The sequence below is a fragment of the Coenobita brevimanus genome, chromosome 90 (assembly GCF_032717465.1).
Source record: "Coenobita brevimanus isolate Jiangsu-jjx chromosome 90, ASM3271746v2, whole genome shotgun sequence".
Taxonomy (NCBI): Eukaryota; Metazoa; Arthropoda; class Malacostraca; order Decapoda; family Coenobitidae; genus Coenobita; species Coenobita brevimanus.
This window is the reverse complement of record NC_137043.1, coordinates 32,743,286-32,768,480: the sequence shown is the minus strand read 5'-3', so window position 1 is coordinate 32,768,480 and position 25,195 is coordinate 32,743,286. Positions and strand designations below refer to the sequence as shown.

The window sequence follows — 25,195 nt, the reverse complement described above, 5'->3', positions numbered from 1 at the left end:
GGGAGCCACTGATCTACCTGTTATGAAGGTACTGCCAGCTCTAATCAGTAAATGATACTGTATGTTGACCTAACATCACAAAGCAAAACTGCGTTTTAAAAAAAGGATGTTACTACACCATATCAACATTGCTGCGGCTTATCAGACAATATACTGTACCTGTCTGTTTCTTTATCTACCTTCCTGTCTGTCTGTCTCTGTCTTCCTACTTACCTACCCACTTACCTGCCTACCGAACTCTCTCTCTTTCTCTCATATATATATATATATATATATATATATATATATATATATATATATATATATATATATATATATATATATATATATATATATATATATATATATATATATATATATATATATGTACTGCACCTCGAAGTTTGCAAATCTCAACTCCTGAACCCGTTGCACCGAACAAAGCAATTCCACTGACACTGTTGACTCTGCCTCTGAGTCCGTGAGAAAATACTTGTTCCCTACCTTTCGTGTACTCTAGCACTCCCTTCCACCTCGTTCTCCGTTTTGTACATTTTCATTCATGGCCTTGCATTATCCATCCCCCGGGGTTGTTTACATTTAGTCCAGCTGATTTTAGTAACTGTATAGTGAATAATGGGACTTCCGAGGGATGTACGCTGACTTAAATAACTGTTTATTGTATAGTGAAAGTTGGTGCTGCTAAGGGAATGTACATTAATTTTTTTATCTTTTTTTTTTCAGGTACGTGACGACTTCCAGGTGAATACAGCATACGAAGGTGAGGGTGTCTACTCGGCATGAAGTGAGAGAGAGAGAGAGAGAGAGAGAGAATGGTGAAGCGTACTCTGTGTCTGATATATGCTGATGATGTTGTGTTCTTACATATATGGTACACAGGGTCTTTTGCAAGCTGGCTCAAGAGTTATGTACATGTGAGGGACGAGATTTGCAAGTAAATGTAGATAAGACACTGTAAGATATGGGCCTGTATTCTCGTCGGGTAAGAAAGCTTCCTAGCACCTCATGCTTAGCGACTTATTTTTAGATACGGTTAGTTAATATCACTTTGTACATTACTTATGCAGAGTGTGATGATATTGGAATATTTTAAGTAACAAAGAATACGACAGCAAAATGTAATAAGCAAAATAAATCGCTTAAGAAGATGTTTTAGGTACGAGCCATGGACTTCTCACGTGGACAGAGTAGTCTTGATATGGCGACCAGAGAGAGTGTTTATAGAGCGATTTGTTTTATTTAAAAGGATATGTATATTTTCGTAGCGGTTAATTATTTTTACAACTCATTTTGTTTTCATGATTGAAAGCATTAAGAGAAATGGTGTGAGATGATTTAGCCATGTGGAGAGAATGGAGGAGAGACTGACAAGTACAATGTATGTGAGTGAGGTGGAGGGGGGGAGGGGGGAGGGAGACCGAGGAGGAGTTGGAGGGAAGGTCTAGAGATAAATGAGAGAGGGAGGAGTGAGTTGGAGAGTGGGCAGCCAAATGGTGGAAGACTGGGTGACAAGGAAGCGATTTGTTTTGGACCACACCTTTCGGGATTAAAGTGTGTGGCTAGAAGTACATACATCAGTGGTTATTTTTTAGTATTATTTAACTTCAGTATCCGCCTTGGCTTGATTGTGAAGTGTTTGGCAGCTTTGCGAGTGAAGACAAAAGTATGAACAATCAGTCATGTACACAGCTTAAGATAGGTTGTAAAAGTGGATACAGAGCCAGGTGTGCGATGGACTTTTTTAGGGGGGGTAACGTTTCGGGCTGCGTGTGCTTCCATCATCAGCCTACCCCTTTTAGGCTTGAATATATCCTAAGGGATTGGTGGCAAGAGAAGGCCTTATAGATAGATTGATTGATTGATAGATACAGTAGATAGGTAGACTGATAGAAAGACAGGTAGACAGAAACTGGGGCAGTCTTTTAACCACTCACAGTTCATCTATGTGTACACTCTGATTTAAAATAAGCACAACACTAACGCCATTGAATATCTGCGACCTTATACATCGATATTGTCAAATATACAGTATATCTCATTGGATATCCGTATCTCACTCAGGCGTACCAACCATACGGACGAGGATTTTATCAAATACATTTCGTTCATACACGTATGTAGAGGTCACCAGTGTAAAGATATTATCTGACCCGAGTGTACGGACATATATATATCTACTGCATATTTATCTGTCTGTTATTCTCTTTATATATCTATCTCTATCCATCCACCTGTCTTTATATCTGTCTATCTATCTATCCATCTACAGTATATATCTAAATAGTGATGTCCAAAGAGAGGGCGTTGCTAATTATTAATCTTTGTTTGACATGGGAAGGTTCTGGGATACATAGATAGATAGACAGATAAATAGATAGGCTGGTAGGTAGATTGATAGGCAGATTAACATACTACTCACGGTTCATGTCTATAGTGATGTCCTGAGAGAGAGGGCGCTGCTGGTTGTTATTCTGTGCTTGACATGTGAACGTCTTGAGGTGATGCGCTCTGTTGACCTCCGGGATCCTCAAGTCTGACCTAATTTGACCTTCTCTGGTGACCTCTGACCTCCGCTCCACCAACACCCGCTCCGAGTACCAGGTCACTGAGGGCTGGGGACGACCTGGGGGGATGGAAGGTCATTTAGTTGGATATTGAGGGATGATTATAGTAAATTTTGATCAAGATGACTTATATTTTGGTGAAGATGAGCACATATCACAAATTTTACGCGGAGAAATGACGGCAATATATACGCAACAGTCTGACATGAGATGTGAGAAATTCCTTCATGATCCACAGAAAATCTGGCATTGAAATGTCAAGCAAATATTCGGTGAAAAACATATATTTTGAAACTCCGAAAATATATGAGAATTACTTCCATGCGGGATAGAAAAACTGACACAGAAATATTGTGAAGGAAATGTTATATTGGAGAATATATGTTTTATTAGAAGCAGGTGAATATGACTCTGGCTAAAATGATGTATGGAAAAACTGTTAGGGAAATTAAAAAAAAAAAAAAATGGATAGACTACATTTTCCAGTTTTACAGGAAATATAAAAATATCCTGTATATCGCTTTTATCCAATCTCACGAAGAACCTTAACCTAGATCGCCTCAGTTCATGCTCAGGTGTAGTTAGATTTGATCAGTAACCAATGAGATTCATTCCTAACTCATAATTAAGATCCACTGAATTTCAGGCAACCTCAATTTAGTATTGTGAGGGTAACCCAGTTCCCTCAGATGAAAGATGACTCAATACAGGACATATAAGAATCCTGTCATCGAAAAATTGGTGGAAAATATGAGTGTCAGTTTTTTCATTATATTCTGATGCTATACTCCTCATACTTTAACTCTGCCATAAATTGCCATGTACAATAGAGTACCAGTAGGGTATGATTCTAGTCATGAATAAGTGCTATGATAAGGAGGTAGAGCATAGTGTTATTTTCTTTCACGTAGTACCGTGAAATTCTAAAAGGACGAAATTTTGGGCCAATTTAAGGTAAAAGGAGTATCGTTGTACCATTATTCCATTAAGGTATTGTGTTGAAGATGCATATTTCTTGATCCGAAAAAGTGAAAGGCAAGATTAATGTTGTATTTACTGATCAAACAGGTATTCAGGTAACTACTTCCTCGTTTATTGTGTGTGTGTGTGTGTGTGTGTGTGTGTGTGAGTGAGAGAGAGAGAGAGAGAGAGAGAGAGAGAGAGAGAGAGAGAGGTGAAAGGGTAGTGGGGTGACATTAAGGTTAGGTGAATGAAAGAAAAACGAGTCGGGAGTAAAGGATGGAAGGGTTAAATATAGAATGAGAGGGAGAGTGGGGTGAGTGAGGTTAATTGGGGTGAATGAGAGATGAGAGGGGTGAATATGAAATGTGAAGGTAAGAGGTTAGTCTGGGGGAAGGGGTGAATTTAGAATGTGAATTGGGTTGAGCGGGGTGATGAGTGGGCGAGGGTGGGGTGACGAGATGAACAACGAAGGACATGGTGAGTAGATGAGGGTGAAAGAAGGGCTGGGGTGAGAGGAGTGAAAGGGTGATGAAAAGGGGTGCATAAGACTTGTGGTGAGAGGGGGATGAGAGGGCGAGGGTGGGGTGACAAGAAAAATTACTAAGGACTTGGTGAGTGGATGAGGGTGAGGGAAGAGTCTGTGTGAGAGGGATGAAAGAGGAATGGGGAGGGGTGCAAGAGGGGTGAGAGAGGTGAATAAGAGATGCTAGTGGAGCAGAGTGAGGTGAATGGGAAGGGCGGTGAGAGATGTGAGTGAGAGATGAAAAGTAAGGTGAGAGGAGTGGGAGATGAGTGAGATGAGATTAGAGAGAGAGAAGGGGATTGAGCCATTATAAGCAAGTACACTAGGTTCGGTGAAAAGTATATTCATACATAAATACTTTCTTTTTCGTCATTTATCAAAATTATATTGCGTCGTTTGTCTGAAAAAAAAAAAAAAAAAGTAAATTGCGCCGTTCATCATATGATTTTGTGCACTAAAATAAAAAATTAGGTGCCGTAATAGCAAGTGAACACTAATGAGTAAAGGCAAAATAGAACACGTGTAAGCATAAATACATTTTGTTCATCGAAATGATAGATTTTTTTCTTTCCGCTTGAAGATACCTACAAAGCAACCCCTCTGTTATTCCAGGCTCAAAAAACAATACCCTTTTTAGCCCCCTGAATCACAAAGCTGAATTTTTTTACATTGGAGCTCTATACCCTAGAAGCGAGAGGGTGAGAAGGGGGAGTGAGAGGTGAGAGGGGAGGGAAAGGAAAGGTGAGGAAGAGAGGAGGGAAGGGTGAGAGAGAGGGAGTGAAAGAGGGGAGTGAGAGGGGAGAGAAGGGTAAGGGTCGTGCGTGAAAAGTAAGAGAGGTGAAGAAGTCTACTGGGAGAAGGGGGTTGTGGTGACGGGGCTAAAGTGGATAAAAATGGACACTGGAATGTATATATGATAGTAGAAAAATGGATATGGAAGTGAATGTTCGAGTATGATAGGACAAAAAAAATATATAAGTAAGGATAAGGTAATAGCAGTAAAGGAAAACATATATGTGTAACAGGAAAATATAAGAATGAGAAATAGATAATAGATTGTGAAGCAATAAGAAATACAGGTATATTTTATGAGACAAGAATAACACTATATACAGTAATATATATATATATATATATATATATATATATATATATATATATATATATATATATATATATATATATATATATATATAAAAACACACACAAACACTGGGAGGAAGATATGATTCATACATGATAGAAGAAAACTAGAAATAATGAATAACAAAGGACAAATAAATAAATGAAACGAGGAAAACAGAAAGATATACAGAGATATGTTATGGTAAGGAAGTACATGACGATGGAACTGTGTACTTTGAAGTAGGAAAACTGCTGATGATGGTGATGATGAAAGAAAGTATGGTAAGCTAGCATAAAACAACAACAATAAGAAGAACAGTGATGCTTTTAGTGACAACTACGAGGAGAGAGAGAGAGAGAGAGAGAGAGAGAGAGAGAGAGAGAGAGAGAGAGAGAGAGAGAGAGAGAGAGAGAGACCTTTTGTAAGACACTTTCATGACCGTCGAACATTTTCACCCCTTCAGGCCAATCAAGGGAGGTCTGTGGAGGAAAGTTAGGCCAGGGAGGAAGGGTTTGTGTGTGTGTGTGTGTGTGTGTGTGTGTGTGTGTGTGTGTGTGTGTGTGTGTGTGTGTGTGTGTGTGTATGAGGGAGAGAGAGAGAGAGAGAGAGAGAGAGAGTCATGAAGTCACAAACAGGTGATCTAAATCAAGTGGCCAACAGTAGTAATACTTATTCTCTAATCACAGTATTACAGTATATGAAGATGACTGTACTCCACGGGAGAAGGATTGTACAAATAGATAAATAGATACATAAACAGATGAGTTCGCTAGACAGAAAAAGATAATAGATATAAAGATAAAAATAAATACAGATATATGTACATTGGGAGGGAGAGGATACATGAAACTAAAACGGGGAGGTAGGAAGGATGGGGAAAAAATTAGAACAGAGAGAGAGAGAGAGAGAGAGAGAGAGAGAGAGAGAGAGAGAGAATAATAAACTTTGCGGAGGAAAGTGGAAACGGTGAAATATATAAATTATTCCGGCAACATCTGGACGATATTATTTAGATTAGGCGAGACTTTTCGAACTGGAGGACTTACGTAAAGCCTTCATTAACCCCTTCAGTACGAGAGGCCTTTCATGGGCTGCATAAAGTCGTGTGGAAATCGCAAGAATATTATGGTGAATGTGAATGGTGAATGACGGAGTGTGGCCTGTTTAATTGGGCGGTATTTTGTTAGTTCTTCCTCTGTTATTTTTTTCCCCTTGCTCTCTGTACCCTACCTCACCTCGTCCTTAGGTGGGGAAAGGAGGTGGGAATGATGATGATGATGATGATGACGATGATTATAATGGTGGTGGTGGCAGTGATGGTAATGGATGATGATGGTGGTGGTGGTGGTGGTGATGGATGATGATGATGATGATGGTGATGATGGTGGTGGTGGTGGTGGTTGGTGGTGATGATGATGTCATTGGATACGGGGGGGGGGATATTTTATGTGGTAACTGATATGAATAGTGAGGAGATAAGAAAGGGAAGTTACGAAAAAGGTGGAGAGGAGAAAGACGACGAAGAATTGGGGAGAGAGTGGTTTTGGGGGGGAGGGAGGTAACTTCGAAAAGGGACAGAGTGAGAGAAGTCGGAAAATTTTTTGAGTCGAAAAATTGGGGTGATTGTGGGGAGTTTGAGAAGTTTGGTTGGGGAGAAAGTTTGGGGACTGGAGAGATGGAGAGTAAGTATGGGGAGGTTGGGGAAAAAGTTGGGGAGTTCGGAGGATGGTAGAGAATGGGAAGAATGGCTGAGGAGGAGGGGAGCAAAGAGTGATGAGGATTTGGGTATGGGGAGAAAGACTGGGGATTGAAAATGAATATGAGGAAATGAGGAGGTTAGGTCTATCTATCTATATACCTAGGCTGCTTCCCCCAAGGAAAAGGAAGTAGCCGAGACAGGACGACACACTCCCCATTTACTCATCCATTCAAACACATTCATTCGCATCTTAGCCCCAAAGGGGAGAACGGACAGATCCTCACCGCACCACACCGCACAAGGGTCAACTGCGCAATGCAATCAGTGACATCCGCAGCAGGGCCCGACAGCAGAGCTGGTTTACCCCTGCCACATCATAACAGACTCATCCCCTTACCCCCACCTGACCTGAAATAGCTGATCAGACCAAATGCGGGAGAATATCCCCTCAGGGCTGCGTCATCACTTATTCATTCACAATTTCTCTCCATTTATTTCTGTCACTCACAGTCACTCTTCCTTGCTCAACAGACATCCCTCTCGCATCCAGCGCTCTCTTCACACTGTCCATCCATCCTATTCGTGGCCTTCCTCTCAGCCTTACACCTCTCACATCAGATCTAGTTATCTTTTTCACCAGTCGCTCATTATCCATTCTCTCCATATGCCCAAACCTCGTTAGGTAACGAGGCAAAAGAATGGGGAGAAATTTGGGGAATGAAATGGGGGTTGAGAAAAAAGATGAATGGGGAAGTATGGGGACATGGAGAATGGGGAGAATGATGGGGAGGACTGTGGGAGTAGGGATAAATGACACATGGGGAGACTGGGGAGGGAGGCGAGAGAATGATGAGAATATAAGGGAGAGAAATGGGAATGAGGATGAAGATAAATGGGGAGGTAGAGGGGATGGTGGGGAGAATACTTTGGGTGTGGGGAGTAGGTGGAGATTAAATGGGTAGTTGGGATTAAATGGGATTACCTAGGAAGAGCAGCTTAATGAAGTCCTAGGGAATTAATGCGGGGATTTTTGTGCAGCGGATTTAGATTAATTGGTCTGAATGTCCATATATCGTAGTGTTATGATGTGAGGTGTGTGTGTGTGTGTGTGTGTGTGTGTGTGTGTGTGTGTGTGTGTGTGTGTGTGTGTGTGTGTGTTTGTGTGTGTGTGTGTGTGTGTGTGTGTGTGTGTGTGTGTGTGTGTGTGTGTGTGAGAGAGAGAGAGAGAGAGAGAGAGAGAGAGAGAGAGAGAGAGAGAGAGAGAGAGAGTTGCAAAAGTGTGTTCGAAAAATTGTACACATATTTTCAAGCCCTGTATGCATTTCGTCATATGGCAGCTTATTTATTTTCTACATTCTGCAACCTTGAATTGAATTTTTACTAACGATAACAGGACACTTCGCTGACCTGTTCTGAAAATGTGTAATGCAGCGTTGGTGCTATTTCATATATAGTTGTGTCTATCTATGTCTGTATCTGTTTATTTATCTATCTTTCTGTCTGTTAATTTCTCTCTCTCTCTCTCTCTCTCTCTCTCTCTCTCTCTCTCTCTCTCTCTCACACACACACACACACACACACACACACACACACACACACACACACACACACACACACACACACACACACACACACACACACACAGCATCTCCATTTTCTTGCTTCACCAATGATTTGCAATGTCAGTAAATCCAACACTAAATTTTACTCACCATTACCATCATTAACCTACTAACAAATAACTGATAAACGACATAGATGCCCCAAAGCCCGTATGAAAAATGAGGAAAGTAACCCATTTATTTCAGTTATTATTTGATTCGTGTTTCCAATAGACGATTTTATTTAACATTTTATAGTTCCCTGGATAGTGACGGGGTGATTGAAGGCTGTAGTAACCCCTCCACTCCGAAAAGTTTGTCCCAAGCTGAATAAAATCGTCAGCTGGCAAGACCAAGTTGAATATAAATCTCATGTTGAAAGGGTTAACATATTATAACGTGAAGGTGCTGCAGGTGGGAGTTGACAGGGAAGGTACGGTTGCTGGCATAAATAACGATACACTTCCTTACGATAATTAACGAGGCAGTGAGCAGTGAGATGTGAAGCCTAGTGATGCGCTATTCGAGGTCCAACAAACTTTTCACGAAAATTTATACGTTTCAAAATTCTTCGACTATAAAGCTGAGTGATGGTCTTGTCCCCAACTGTATCTAGCAAACCGCCTTTCTCCTACTGGCTCATAGTCGCGAAGTACGTGGCCCCAGACTTCACGGTTCTCCCCACAAACAGCTTTCGAAAATGCCCCCTACCGTGCCTGTATAGATGACGCAGCGCAGTAAACGGTTAATGAAAGAGAAGATAAATTTTTTGCCAATGGGTCACTGGTGGAAATAATAGCCTGGTTTGATTCACGGTACTCATAATAATACTTCACCCAGCCCTCCTGTCATTGAGCTTTATTAATTGGACTGTTGTTGTTTGGACGCTGTGGTGAGAATGGTAAGGGTGATGATGATGATGATGATGACATAAGATTTGGTGATGATTATGATGATTTTGATGATTATGATACTTGTTCGTACTGAATAATAATAATAATAATAATAATAATAATAATAATAATGATGATGATGTAATAATAAAAATAATAATAATAGCAAAGAGAGCTAACAGTTTCTATTAACCTGCCATCCCTGATGTTAACGATCCCCAGAAGGCAATTACTCCTGTCTAATTGATCAGCCTGGCCAGCGTAACGACCCTAATGGTGGTTACAACTCAAATTGGGGGGGTAATTAGCTTAATGTATTGTTACTGCTACCATGCCCAGCTTCCTCATGGTACTTTTACTACAGCGATTACAATCAGGCCGTCAGCATCACTACTCTGCCTCTACTACCACCACCACCATCACTACCATTACTACTAACACCCTTCCATTGCGAACACCACCACCACCACCACCGCCACCACTACTACTACCCAGCTTACAATATCGCCAACACACTACCACCACAACCACAACGACCAGCACAGCTACTATTTGCTACCACGACATAGCACCACAAGTACCGCCTACATCTTCAGCTTTACCACAACCACCACCGCCACCACCACTAGTACTACGTCACACTACCACTACTGCGATCACTACCACCACCACGACGACCACTCCCACCATACTACCAATATCACCACCACCATCCGCACCACCATTCCGACCCGAACAGCTCACTAACTCCCACAAACCATCTTACTGTCTCCAAACTTGCCCTTCTCGATACAACACTTCCCCTGGAGAGAGAGAGAGAGAGAGAGAGAGAGAGAGAGAGAGAGAGAGAGAGAGAGAGAGAGAGACGGTAAATATTAACAACAGCACAAAGATATTTGCGAAATAGATAGATAGGAGATTAGATAAAAGAGAGAGTTGAGCCATACATGCAAAACAGACAAATATAAAGTGACAGACAGTACTAGGGCAAGTAGACAGACGGACAGACAGACAAAAAAAAAAAAAACAGAAAACGGAGACTAACAGAAAGATAAGGAAAAAAAAAAGATAAAGAACAGGCAAGAAACTGATAAAATGACAGACAAAAGACAATCAGACAACAGAAGAGTCATAAAACAGAGACAGACAGATTACATAAGCAGAATACACAGAATGGGACAAAACAGACAGCAGATAGACAGGACAGACAGAAGCAGAGGGAAACCAGACAACACAGTAGAGAGGAGACAGTAGAAAAGAGAGAAATTAGACAGACAGATAGACAAAAAAAGCAACACACAAGCACATACAAACAGGAAAGAAGATAAAGGGAAAAAATTAAACAGAAAAACATTCATCAAAAATCAGAAGAAACAGATAGACAAAAACAGACAGGCAGAAAGGCAGATAAACAGACAGGCAGAAAAACAGGCAGGAAATAGACACTAAGGAACAGTGACAAGGAACAGTTAAATTATGCTGCAGAAATACGAATAAACTGAGAAAATCATCCAAAAATTAAACAAAAATGGACAGCAACAGATAGGCAGATAAACAAAGAGACTGTCAGACAGAAACAGACAGAAAACCAGGCCGGGCGACCGAAAGTGGGAGAGAGAGAGAGAGAGAGAGAGAGAGAGAGAGAGAGAGAGTGAGAAAGAGAATCAGAAATATGAAGAGGAAACCCAAGCAAACTTTGGGTGACTCGACTGTCCATTTTTCTCTCGCTCTTTTCTATCTCTCGCCTCTCTCACTTTTTTCTTTCGATTTTTCCTCCTCGTACTTGTCATAAAGTTTCGTCCGTTCCTTGTCATTTTGCGGGTATATTTTATGTTGGTCTTTTTTCTGTTGGAGGGATGATATATTTTGGCATTTATATTATCGTTTTGCTGTTGATATTTTTGTTCTCTCTCTCTCTCTCTCTCTCTCTCTCTCTCTCTCTCTCTCTCTCTCTCTCTCTCTCCTCGCAGTCCCTATTATCCTCTTCTTCTCTTCTCTTTTTTTCCTTCATATGACATTTACTCTTTCTCTCCCATTTATTACTTTCCTCTTTCGATTCCCTCATTCTTTAGTCTCATTTCTTCTCAATCATTTCCTTTCTCTCACCCACCCTTCTTCCCCTTTGCTCTTCTGGCATCCCCTTCTTATCTTTCCCAGTTTTCCCATTCCCTCGCTTCCATTTTACTCTTCCTGCTTTCCTTCCTCTTCTCTCGGAACCTGCTCTCAGCCACACTTCTCTATTTCTCTCCCTCTCTTTTTCCTCCCTGGTTTCTCTCCCTCTCTTCTTCTCTCAATTCACTCTTCTTTTCCTAGTTCCTTTCCTCTCGTCATATAACTTCCTTCCTCCTTCCCATTCAGTTCCTTCCTTCTCTTTCTCCCCTTTTACCCTTCTTCCCCCTGTCTTCCCTTCTTTCCCCTCGTACCATTCCCTTCCTCCATTCTTCTTTCCATTTCTCCTCCCGTCCTTCCTTCCATGCAACTCATTCCCACCTCCCCTTCCATTTTCCCTGCCACCTGTTCCATACTTCTCCTCTCACCCTTCTCCATTCCACTCCATCCTCTCTCCTTCCCCCATCTCCCTCTTTCCGTCCCCTATCTCTCCCTCTCTCCCTTCACTTCATTCTTCTCTCTCTCTACCCTTTCCCCGGCTCCCACCTCCTTTTCTTCCTCCCCTCCTCCCTCATCCTCCCACCTATTTCTCCCTCTCTCTTACCCCCTCCTTTCCCCCCTACGGATGGGCCACACACGCCTGACACATTTTTATTTTTTGTAGATAAGACCCTTGTTAGAAAGACTGCCTGATTCCGAAGAATATATAGCATTTAATGACTGAGTACAAAAAGACTATATTCGACGTTGCATGTGGGAGGCTTCGTAACACCTCTTCATAAGACATTTATTTTGCGAATTATACCGTTGTCTTGTGTGTCTGTTAGTTAGTTTTAATATTAGCACAGTTTTCATCAGTGATTTACAGGAGGATATTGAGTTTTAGTGTTCAGACCAGATCGCCAAGCAAGAGATATGTAAAATTAAATATGTGGGGGTTTAATTTAGGAGTTTGCTTATATTTAATTTTTGTTCTTCGGCAGCCGTGTCCATCGACGTTGGTTCCAGGTACTGTAAGCAATCAGTCTCCCTCCTCCACCCACTGATCCCTCCCCCTTCCCCCTGATCCCTCCCCTTTTCCCCTGATCTCTCCCCCTTCCCACTGATCGCTGCCCCCTCTCCCTTCCCCCTGAACCCTCTTCCTTCCCCCTGAACCCTCTTCCTTTCCCGTCATCCCTCCCCCTTCCCCCTGATCCCTCTCACTTCCCCCAGATCCCTCCCCCTTTCCCCTGATCCCTCTCACTTCCCCCAGATCCCTCCCTCTTTCCCCGAATCCCTCTCCCTTCCCTCTGATCCCTCCCCCTTCCCCCAGATCCCTCCCCCTTTCCTCTGATCCCTCCCTTTCCCCCCCACAAACCACTGTCAGTTTATTCCCACGTCCTGCATCCTCCCCCCCATCTCTCTCTCTCTCTCTCTCTCTCTCTCTCTCTCTCTCCACGTCCTGCATCCTCCCCACATCTCTCTCTCTCTCTCTCTCTCTCTCTCTCTCTCTCTCTCTCTCCCTCCGATTTCAATTTTTCCAAGCTACAGGTTAAAATAGGTAGGAGCCGCGTCAGACCACCCGCCTTTGGACTCCCTTAGTAAGCTCACTTGGACGGATTTATGGCTGGAGGGAGTGGAGGGAGGGAGGGAGGGAAGGAGGGGATGAGTTGGAGGGAAGCAGGGGAGGGGTTGGACGGGGAGCGGGGTTGGAAAGGGAGGGTAAATGAAATGAAAGAGAGAGAGAGAGAGAGAGAGAGAGAGAGAGAGAGAGAGTACTGAGCAAGTGAATAAAGATGAGGATGGAGGACAATGAAGATTTTGATGAAAAAAAAAAAAAAGAATAGAAGGAACTGAGAAAAAAAGAAACAAGGGTTAAAAAAGATGTGTGTGTGTGTGTGTGTGTGTGTGTGTGTGTGTGTGTGAGAGAGAGAGAGAGAGAGAGAGAGAGAGAGAGAGAGAGTGAAAATTAATTAATTTGCGAATTACTGTGAGACAGAGCAAGAAAAGGTTAATAATTTTTAGTAGAGGAAGAGAATGGTGATATTTATGAGGTTATTATAGCAGGACATGAGAGAGAGAGAGAGAGAGAGAGAGAGAGAGAGAGAGAGAGATGAATGGGGGATTAGTCAAAGTGAGAGGAGGAAGACTTATAGAGCGAGAGTGAGAGGAAATGGAAAAGATTGAGAGAGAGAGAGAATATTTCAAGTGAGAATTGATGTAGGAGACAATCGGGCTGTGAAAGAGTTAGAGAGAAGAGTGGGAGAGGGAGTTTCATATTAAAGAGAGGAGAGGGAAGAAAGATAGTGGAGAAGAGACAGGAGAATGAAGGAAAAGAAGTCAGTGAAGAAGAAGAGAAGAGGACGATGAAGAAGAGAAGACGAAGAAGAGAAAGAGGAAGAAGAAGAAGAAGAGGAAGAAGAAGAAGAAGAGGAGGAGGAGGAGGAGGAAGAAGGAGAGGAAGAAGAAAATTAAGATGAAGAAGAAGAAGAAGACCTAAGGAGAGGAACAGAAGGCCTAGAATAAGTAAGATGAACAACAAAAAACAGAAAATGACAAGGAAAAGACAAATTTTACATAAGAAAAATGAGCCGAAGACATAATCGTGCTTGAAGGGTGAAGCTAAGACTAATAAAAAACAGTAAGAATAAATTATGGAGTAAGAGACATTGTTCACATTTAGATTAACGAGTGGAGTTTGTGTCTAGTCAGATACATTGGTTAATAGGTTGATATATACTTCGTAGACAGGAAAAAAAGACGCAGAGACACACAGACAGACCGACAGACAGACATAGAGACAGATTTATAGATACAGTAGCCACATAGACGGACATACCGATACACAGACAGATAGATAGACCAGCAGTTAGATAGACGGACCGAGTTAATAAAGAAATTAAACGATAGATCACTGAGAGACAGATAGATAAACATTTAGAGAAACGGACAGTTACTTAATATATAGGTTGAACGACAGATAACTGGCAGACAGATAGATAGACAAGCATTTAGCCAGACGGACAATATGTTGTAAAATAGATTGAACGATAGCTGACTGACAGACAGATAGACAGACAAACATTATAACTAGATCGATCGATAGATGGACAGATGTTGGATAACTATATGTATATGTGGATGGAAGGATTGATTTGATTGTGAATGAATGGATAGAAATATCAGTCTGTGTTTGTTTATATGGGTAGATACAAAGACGTAAATAATAATAATAATAATAATAAAATAAAAATAATAGTTTATAGGTAGATAGATAGACGGATATATATATATATATATATATATATATATATATATATATATATATGTGTGTGTGAGATATAAATAAAGAGATGCGTGGATGCTGAATGGCGAAAAAGGGATAAGTGAATGAGTACAGACGAGTCAGAGTGAAAACGTTACAAAAGAAGAGGCAGAGAGAGAGAGAGAGAGAGAGAGAGAGAGATTAGGACGAAAAGAAGGGGGAGGGGTTGGGTGGGACTCAACAGAACATAGGAAGAGCACAGAGGGTAATAGGAGGAGGAGGAAGAGGAAGAGGACCGGGAGGAGGAGGAGTAAGAGAGGAGGAGAAGGAGGAGAGCAGAGATAAGGCAGGTGAAAAGGAGGAGGAAGAGGCAGAGAGTGGAGAGAAAATTGCTTCTTTTGTAGGAAGCAAAAACAAAAGATCAAGATAAGGGAGGGAGAGAGAGAGAGATGAATGAAAGCGACAGGATATGAGAGAGAGAGAGAGAGAGAGAGAGAGAGAGAGAGAGAGAGAGAATTTGCAAGGAAAGCATGTCAAAACTGAAGTGGTGAAAACGAAATGTAATGATATTCTGAGAAAATGTGAAAGAGAGAAAAGAAATAAACAGTGCAACACTAAATTACTGAGAGAGAGAGAGAGAGAGAGAGAGAGAGAGAGAGAGAGAGAGACTGACGAGGCAAAAATCAAGAGGCAATAGATTGTTTGGGGTGAAAGTAAAAGAGAGACACAGAACGGAGAGAAAAATGCGAAAGGAAATTAAACGCTGAACGAAAGAAAGGAAGAATTAGAGAAAGGCACATGTGAAGATAGGGGTAATAGAGTAAGTAAAGGAAAAGAGAAATAGGGCGAAGATAGGTATACAAAATAAAGGAAATATGTGTGAATGCAATATTGAGAGAGAGAGAGAGAGAGAGAGAGAGAGAATTGCATATTGAGGCACCATTTGCAAGACCTCCCCTCCTCTTCCCTTCCTCCTCCTCCCTCTCATCTCTCCTCCTTCTCCCATCACCCCTCCCCTCCTTCCCCCATCACCCTCTCCTTCCTCCATCACCCCCTCCCCCTGCCTCTCCCCCTCCCCCCGTTTCACTCGCCAATTTACCGCATCAGCCTCCCTGTTTGCTTCGTTTCAGTCTCACTTGCTTGGTTTACCTAATTGTTTTTGTTTTTGCTGTTATGTATGCCGTGTTTACTCTTTATTCGGTTTCCATTGTCCTTTTCAGAGTAGGGCAATATTTAGAATTTTCCTTGTCTTGGTTTTGGTGACATTAATTCGTGTTTTTGTTGTCTGTGTTCGTTAGTTTTTTTGTTGCGTTTGTCTCCTTCCTGTCTTTTTACCTTGCTTGATCATTATTTTTAGTCAATTGTTTCATCCTTTATTGGTACGTCTTTGTTACTCTTATACTCGCTTCTTAATTCCTCCTTTACTTTGCACTCTTTCTGTTTCCCCACTTCTCATATTCTTTTTTATTTCTTTCCTCTTTATTTGTTCATCCGTATGTTTCCTTCCATACTTATTTTTTGTTTATTTTTCATCTTCCTTTATTCGTTTCTTTATTCATTTGATACTTCCTCCATTTCCTTGCTTTCTCACCCCTTCATTGGTTCTTTCATTCACTTTTTATTTATTTCTTTATTAGATCTTCCATTTGTTGCTTCCGTTATTTTCTTTCATCCTTTATATTTATCCTTTATTCTTATGTAACCTCCTCCATTTATTTCAATTATATGCTCTTCAACTCCTTCCCTGACTCTCGTATCCTCTTCCATTATTCCTTCCTTCAATTATTCTCTCTCCCTCCTCTCCACAAACTTCCCCTCCTCCTCCTCCTCCTCCCCACACCTCTCCTCCTCACTCTACTATATTTTTTCTACCTCCTTCCCACACCTGTTGTTTTTCTCTCAGTTTATTTTCTCTCTTCATTTCTTCTGTTAGTATCACTCCTTTACTCACACACACACACACACACACACACACACACACACACACACACACACACACACACACACACACACACACACACACACACACACACACACACACACACACACACACACACTCTCTCTCTCTCTCTCTCTCTCTCTCTCTCCCCTTCTTTTGCATCCTTCCTTGAGTCTCATTTCTCACACATCCATGGTTTCTCTCTCTCTCTCTCTCTCTCTCTCTCTCTCTCTCTCTCTCTCTCTCTCTCTCTCTCTCTATTCACACACACAGACACACTCCTTCACACTTCACTGCCGCTCTTCACAAACACTGTCACTCATTCTGCCACACTTCTTTTCACACATTCTCTCTCTCTCATTTTCTCACTTTCTTCCACATCCACCCCTCATATTCTCGATCCCTTCCCTCACACTTCACGCCACTCTCCCGCATACTTTCCCTCTCATTTTCCTGACACTCACTATCATAGTTCTAATCTTCCTTATATTCCTCATCTTCTTTCCCTCATTTCACTTTCCCCTCATATTCCTCATCTTCTCTCCCTCATTTCTTTCATCCTCATGTTCCTTATCTTCTCTCTCTCATATTTCTCACTCTTCCTTATATTCTTCATGTCCTTCATATTTCTCACTCTTCCTCATATTCGTCATCATTTCTTCTTCATATTTCACTCTTCCTGTTCTCATCGTCTCTTCTTGATTTTCCTCCCACTTCCTCAGATTTCTCTTCTTTTCTGCTTCATATTTCTCTGTTCCTCATACTCCTCATCTTCTCTCCCTCATATTTTTCCTAATATTCCCCATCATGTCTCCTTCATATTCCTCTCTTCCTTATACTCCTTATCTTTTCTCACATAACTCACTTGTCCAAATATTCCTCATCTTCTCTCCTTCATATTTTCAGTCTTTCGAATATTCATCATCTTATGTCCTTCATACACTACTCTTCCCTTTATATTGCACTATCTTCCTTATATTCTTCTTCTTCTCTCCTTCATATTCCTCATCATCCTTCATTCATATTCCTCTCTCTCTCTCTCTCATAGTCATTTCATTCGCCACCATTATACCTTCCCCTCACCTTTTCGCACTCCGATTTAGATTATATTCCTGTCATAATCTTTGCTATGGACTAACGTCTTTTGTTCCTTTGATTTCTTCTTATCTTAGTGACAGGAAAATAAGAGTAAAAGTAGATGATGTATATTCGAATTTCCACTCAATTAACGCCTGCGTGCCGCAGGGATCAGTTCTGGCGCCAACCCTATTTCTGGTTCATATTAATGATCTCTTATCTGTCACTCACAATCCCATTCACTCATATGCAGATGACTCAACACTACATAGTTCATTCACACTCAGACATCCATTTACAAAGTCTAATATCTCTACCTCTCAGCTCAATACAGCCATCTCCATAAATCAAGATCTATCTACAATCAGTGAATGGGGACAAAACAACCTTGTCTCTTTTAATGCTAGTAAAACTAAATATATACAGTTTACTAATAGACAGATATTGCCAGATTCGTACATTACCTTCAGTGCTACTAATGTTCCCATCTCCAAAAGTATTGAAATTCTTGGTGTCTCACTTAACAGTGCCCTCAGCTGGACCTCTCATGTCAGATCACTTGCTAAAACCGCCTCAAAGAAACTTGGATTATTGTACAGAGTCCGTAACTTCTTCGCCGATGAGCAGTTAGCTATAATTTATAAGAGTCATGTGCGCTCTCAGCTTGAATATTGCTCACCCTTGTGGAATGGTTGTGGAGAGAGTTGCATTAAGACAACTAGACAAAATTCAGAATAAAGCTGTTAGAATCATTAACAACCCTGCCATTACATATAAACTACCTGCAAGTAAGAAGGAATGTTGCCTCCCTTGCATTATTTTACAGATATTTTTTTGGCAAATGCTCAGATGAAGTTGCGTCCATGGTGCCACCTCTCCATGCCTTCCCTCGTGCTACACGGGCATCTGGTAGCGCTCATGACTGGAATGTCACTCAACCATATTGCAGAACTTCTGCCTATCAGAATTCTTTCATTCCCCGAACTGCATCTCTCTGGAACTCGCTTCCCCAGAGTTGTTTTCCTCCAAATTTCAACCTACAGCTGTTCAAGTCTAACTGTTACAGACATTTTATGAACAGAGGACACCATTAATCTGGTGTATGGATTATTTTTTTTCTCCATTTGTTTTTCCTTCCTCCGTTCTGTTATTTAAAAAAAAAAAAAAAAAAAAAAAAACACACTCACATTTTCTTCTCTCCCTCGCATTCCCTGTCTTTCATACACACTCCTTTACCTCCTCATTACTGTCTTTGCGGCACACTTACGCTCACTCTCATAGACACACATTACACCCCCCGACCACAAACATTCAACACCTTATACAAGCACGTATGCACTCACGCACTCACATACATACATGAACACACACACACACACACACACACACACACACACACACACACACACACACACACACACACACACACACACACACACGTATGCATTCAAACATCACGCACGCACAAGCCCACATGCATACACACATGCAAGCATTATGTCTCTCTCTCTCTCTCTCTCTCTCTCTCTCTCTCTCTCTCTCTCTAAATGACACACACACACACACACACACACACACACACACACACACACACACACACACACACACACACACACACACACACACACACTTTCCTTCCCCTTCGCACTCCATTCGGACATCTTTAACCATTCAAATAGAAACATGCACGAGGAGGAGGAGGAGGAGGAGGAGGATACGTTTGAAGAAAGGAAGAGAGGAATGTGGAAGAAGAGGATGGAAGGATTACGTGCTGAAAATGGGGAAGAAGGATGAGAGGGTAATAGAATACGGAAGTCAGGAAAGGCGAGAGAGAGAGAGAGAGAGAGAGAGAGAGAGAGAGAGAGAGAGAGAGAGAGAATTGTGTAAACGGAGTATTATAACAGGGAGAAGTCGTGAGACTAGAATATGAGAGAGAGAGAAAGAGAGAGAACCTTGTACGTTAGGAAGTAAAAAGAGAAGCGGAAGGGGAAAATGGTGGTGAGTGAGAAAGAGAGGGAAGAGAAAGTGAGAGAGAGGAACAGGAAATGAGATTTAAAAAGTAATGGCAGCGGAGTTCAGACGCGGAGAGCAAGGGAAGAAGATAGTAGAGACAGGCGAGGAGGAGGAGGAGGAGGAGGAGGAGGAGAAAGAGGAGGAGGAGGAGGAGGAAAAGAAGAGGAAGAAGAAAGAAGAAGAAGAATGAAGCAATGAGAGGACTGGGAGGATGATGAAGAGGAAGAAGGGTAGAAGGAGTAGGAAGGCAAGAGGAAAAAGAGGAATACGAAGAGAACGAGAATGCGAAAGAGAACGAGGAGGAAATAAAGTTAGCAAGTAATAGATGGAGGAAACAGAAGAGACATAGCCAAGGTTTAGATATATTGGTGCGACAAAGTTATAGACACATAATTTTGGAACAGAGCAGAGGCGATGAAAGGAAAGAAGAATGGTGGAAAGAGAGAAATATAGAGCGGTGAAGACATGTATACACTGGGAATGAAAAACAGAGGCTAAAATGAAGGAAGAAAAATTAGTAATATTTTTTTTACAAGACATATTGACGAGGGAAGAAAGAGAAATAATAGTAAAAATAATAGGATGAGGGAGACGTAAATATAAGCGAAGAGAAGTATAGACTAGGAAGAAATAGTGAAATAATGTAAGGAAGTTAATAGGAGGAGGGAAGGAAGACAGGATGAAGGAGAAATAAAGAGATGGAGACGTGTACGCAGAAGGAAGAAACGAAAAGCATTGAAAGGGTGAAAGCGAAATACCGTTGAGAGACAGAGAAGAGGGAAGAAAATTGAGACAAAGAGGAAGAAAGAGATGAGTGAGAGAAATAAAGGCGAGGTTAGGTATGGACGAGAAGAATTAGAGGCGATGGAAAGGGAGACTGAAAGTCTGAAATACATACTAGAAGACGGGAGGTAGAGCTAGGGACAAAGATGTAAGACAATCACAGGAAAAAAACAAAAAAAAAAACAGGAGGTAATGGAAGTGAGGAGAATGGATAACAAAGATAGATGGAGAAGAAAAGTATATAAGACGAAAGATAAATAAAGAGGGGAAAAAATAGAAAGGACGATTGAAAATAGGAAGGTTTAGACGTGATCAGGAAGAAACCAAAATGAAAAAGAATCGAAAAGCTGCGAATACAGACAACGAAGGAAGAAATTAAAAGAGGCGAAAAACAAGGAAGACAGGGAGGGCAGCGGAAGCAGAGTGGATGAAGCGAGGGAGAAAGAGGCAGGAAAATATTGAGGGAGAAAAAAGCCGGAGCGAACTCGAGTCTCTCAGGTAATATAACTCGCATTAAACTCCAATATTTACGTACCGGCAACCCCCCTTCCCCCTGTGACTGCCACCACCATCCCGTTCACTTTATTTTCATATTTATACCTTTCCAACCCTATTTATCAGAGTATGTAGTTATTCCCAGGCCTTTTGCACCATTTCTCCAGGTATTTCATTATTTCCCCGCCCGAGTCTGAACCCAGGCGGGAGAAAAATAACACCATCTATCGCTGGAATTGCGTTACTTATGTATCGGAACTTTTGGCAACTTAAGGTATCGGTGTTGCCATCATGGGTAATTTTGAACACAAGTAAAATTCGGGTAAGCGGCCATTCTTTTGCACTTTCTCAAGTATCCATCATCGAATACTATTTCTTTTAGCATAGTCTCGCCGGTGTTTATTATTTTCTTCCAGCCAGTAGCCGCTAAATATCTGTTATCAATACTATCGGTGTCTAGCAACTTACCCATCGCCACTGCTACCGTATTCAGAGCATGTTAAAAGTTTCGGCTGTCGCAAAAGTAGCAATATTTTAGCACCCATCGCTGCAAGTATGCCATTGCCCCTGGGTCGGTGCCTCGTTTGTAGTTTATTGTTCCCCCGCGTCTCTCATATATGTATAGATACAGGGGATCTGTTTGGCCTTGACTGAGCGGGGTGTGACTAACTTTTCCAGCTGAAGGACGCCTTTTTTTTTTTTTTTTTTTTTGGGGGGGGGGACATTTTTGGGGCGATTCTGTTCATCTTTAGACTGGCCTTTTGTGGTGAAGGGTCCAGTTCACTATACTCTGTTCCCTGTAACTAGGCGTAAAAGTACCATTTCTGTATTTTGAATGTCCGGCTTTAACAAGAGCTTAACAGTAAACTGGTTCTAGTAACGAAAGATCCTCGGGAAAGATGTAGGGTGTTGTGTTATTTTGCCACTGAGCTGCAGGGAATATGGTGCATAGGGACAGAAATCTCTGCCAGGCTAAAGTGAATAAGCTATCATTCTTTAAGTCTCTTTTTTAATAAAGTCATGGTCAGGAGGAAGCAAGAATGAAAAAAATAATTGGGGCTGAAATGGTTAACCGCGACTGAGTGTGTGTATTCTCTCTTACTTCCTGTGGCGCGAGTACGTCATTTATCTTTTAATCATGCTGTTTCCAGGTGATTTTGCTCATCTGCGTAGAGATTTTTCAGACAAGAGATATATAGATGTTGCAGTACGAGTATGGGAGACCTTTCGCAAGTTTGATGTAATCGTCGTGAAGTAGCATGGATTAGAGAGAAGTTGTCGTGAAAGGATTAACTTATCTTTCTTAGTTTTATTTACGGTAACACCAGACGATTTTATGCAACCTAGAGTGGAATTACCGAACTGAATGGATTAGGTAATGGCTATGGTCTTATGAATTGAATAAAATATAAAAGTCGTTCGTTCGTGAGAGAGAGAGAGAGAGAGAGAGAGAGAGAGAGAGAGAGAGAGAGAGAGAGAGAGAGATTCTAACCCTTTCAACCAGCGGGGTCTCTCGTAGGCAGAGTAAAAACGTGCGACCCAGTAAAAGGTCAAGTTTATCCTCAGGGCGAATGAATTAAGTTCAGTGAAATCTTCTAAAGCCAGTGAGAGTGATACTGTATATGAGAGCTCTCCTGGTACGGAAGGGGTTCTTAGAGAAGATTTTCAGTTCCCTGACTCTGAGAGGTTTCCCCGGAACTGTATAACGTCAACTGTTATTGTTAAGAATTTATTATGGATGGTCTCATGCTTCCTGAGGGTTAAAGATAGCTGGGCACTAAAAACAGATGGCAGGAATATAAGTTTGTATACAAATAGTAGAGGAGCTTCGTCATCCCTCGGATTTGTAACAGATAATGATATAAATAAGTAATGGACAAAGAGAACAAGGTATAGAAAACATAAACAAAGAGACCGTATGATATAAAACACACACACACACACACACACACACACACACACACACACACACACACACACACACACACACACACACACACACACGAATGCAGACAGAATCTCTTGAGGGTAAAAGCTTTTAACCCCTTCACTGCGGTGACGTATTTTGTATTTTTTGTACTATCCCCAAATGATTTCAGTCAGTTTAGAGAGAGACGTCAGGTGAGAGGGTTAATATATTAACCTAGCCACTGCAAATAATCTCTCAAAATATTTTTTTTTAAGCTCAAAGCCTTATTTTTTTTTTCCCCTCAATGAATTTTTCTAACCTCGTAACTATAAATGGTCTGTCGAAGGCTTAACATAATAGTCTGGAGGCAGGAGGCATAAATTATAAAGTGTGTTACCGTACTGAAGGGGTTAAAGGAGATCACCGAGACAAACTAGAAGAGCAGCGGGGTAAGTTGGGGAAGATGAAGTCAAATCACAAAGCAGAAGTTTTTCATGAAGAAAATTAAAAGAAAATCATATATACTGAAGCCGCTATAAACAGATAAAAAAATAAAAAGTTAAGGAACAAGAAGGCATGAACAAGCTAAGTGGAAATGAATAGGAAACTAGAATGGACGAAAACGGAAATATGTGAAATGAATAGGAAAAAAGTATACCATTTTTAGCTGAAAGAAAAAAAAATGAAATTGAATATCCATAGTAAGCATGGGTAAATAAGAAAAAGGAAAAGATAGAAGCAACAAAAACGAAGAAGAGGAGGAGGAGGAGGAGAAGACGAACAAGAACATGAACAAGAAAAAAGAAGAAAAGGAAAAAGAAAACCTTAAAAAAAAAAAAAAAGTCCGCACACTAACCCAGATAACATAACTACCGGTAACAAAATCAACATAAAACACATCAGACGAAATTCCCAAGAGGTATAATCGAACAAAATTATTAAAATGAAAGTAAAGAGTACGTGCAGGAAGTTGTGAAAATGTTATGATGTAATTTTACAAAAAAAAAAAAAAAAGTACTTGGATATAATGACAATATAATGAAGTTTTAAGAATCAACAGAAATATTGAAAATATAAAGAGTACCTGTTGAAATGGTTTGGTAAATAAAAAATTACAGTAAATTAAAAAAAGAAAATTGTTTATAAAAATGCAGAAGAGAACAGAAAAATCTGGAAGCCAGAAATGTTAAACAATAGTAAAGCCGATCCTGCAAAACTAAGCCGCCCCAAAACTCTGGCAGAAAAAAACATAAATTAGAGAGCTTTAAAAACACACAAAAAGAGAGCAAGGAAGAGCAGACCACTTCCTTTAAGAAACATAAAAAAGCAACACTGGAGCTCAAAGCAAGGGAAAGGGGGGGAGGGGGTAAAAACACTCAAACCACTCTCTGTCAAAGAATAATATTAATGAGTAAAATATGGAAGTCCAAAGTAAAAAAAAAAATAATAAGGGTTTTAAAAGGCGCAAAACCACTTCCCCTTAAAAAAAAAAAAATACGAAAAACTAAACCAAAGAGTAGAGGCAAAAAAAACAACAACCCGCTTTCCTTTAATAAATAAACGAGAAAAACTGCGAAAACCCAAAACAAAAGCGAAAACGAAGAAAAAACAAAAATCACTCCCCTTTCCCGTTAATAAAAAATAACAATAAAGATGCAGAAAACCAAAACAAAAAAGACAACCAAAAAAAGGTTAAAAACAAAAACGCAAACCGCTTCCCCTTAAAAAAAATAACAGCGAATGACGTCACTAGGCGTCGTAAACACAGCGGCGGGATTTGTTTAATGGCATAGCGTAATGGGAACCCGGGAGGCCTTTTGTAAAAATGCCCACCACACGAAAATGCCGAGAATTGAACCGGGGGAGAAAATGCCGGGAATTGAACCGGGGGAGAAAATGCTGAAATGCTGAGCGGTGGACGAAAATGCTGAGAAATGGACAAGAAATGAACACGTTGATACGGTCGATGCGTGTATACATATATGTAGTGCGATAGATAAATAGTTTCTTTGGTAGATAGATAGATGGATGGATGGATAGATAGATAAATATATACTGTAGGTAATATAATGTCTGTTTCGTGGGAGTATTAGATATACAGACAGACAGATAGGTAGGTGGATAGATAGATAAGATTAGGTAGAGAAGCATAAGTCCTGTTTCTTAAGAGTATTAGACAGATAATATAAGCTTAAGTAGTAAAGCATAGTGCCTATTTCGTGAGAGTCTTAGATAGATAGACAGACAAAGATTCGAT

At 40.9% G+C, this 25,195-nt stretch overlaps 1 protein-coding gene across 1 annotated transcript in view; it reads right to left on the bottom strand.

Moving 5' to 3' along the window:
• The window catches only part of LOC145411662 (neural cell adhesion molecule 2-like), a 567,063-nt gene that overhangs the window by 195,358 nt on the left and 346,510 nt on the right, over positions 1–25,195 (bottom strand). Inside the window, exon 5 of the mRNA XM_080281667.1 lies at positions 2,420–2,623. Coding sequence (XP_080137793.1) covers positions 2,420–2,623 — 204 coding nt within the window. The remainder of the gene's footprint in view (positions 1–2,419; positions 2,624–25,195) is intronic.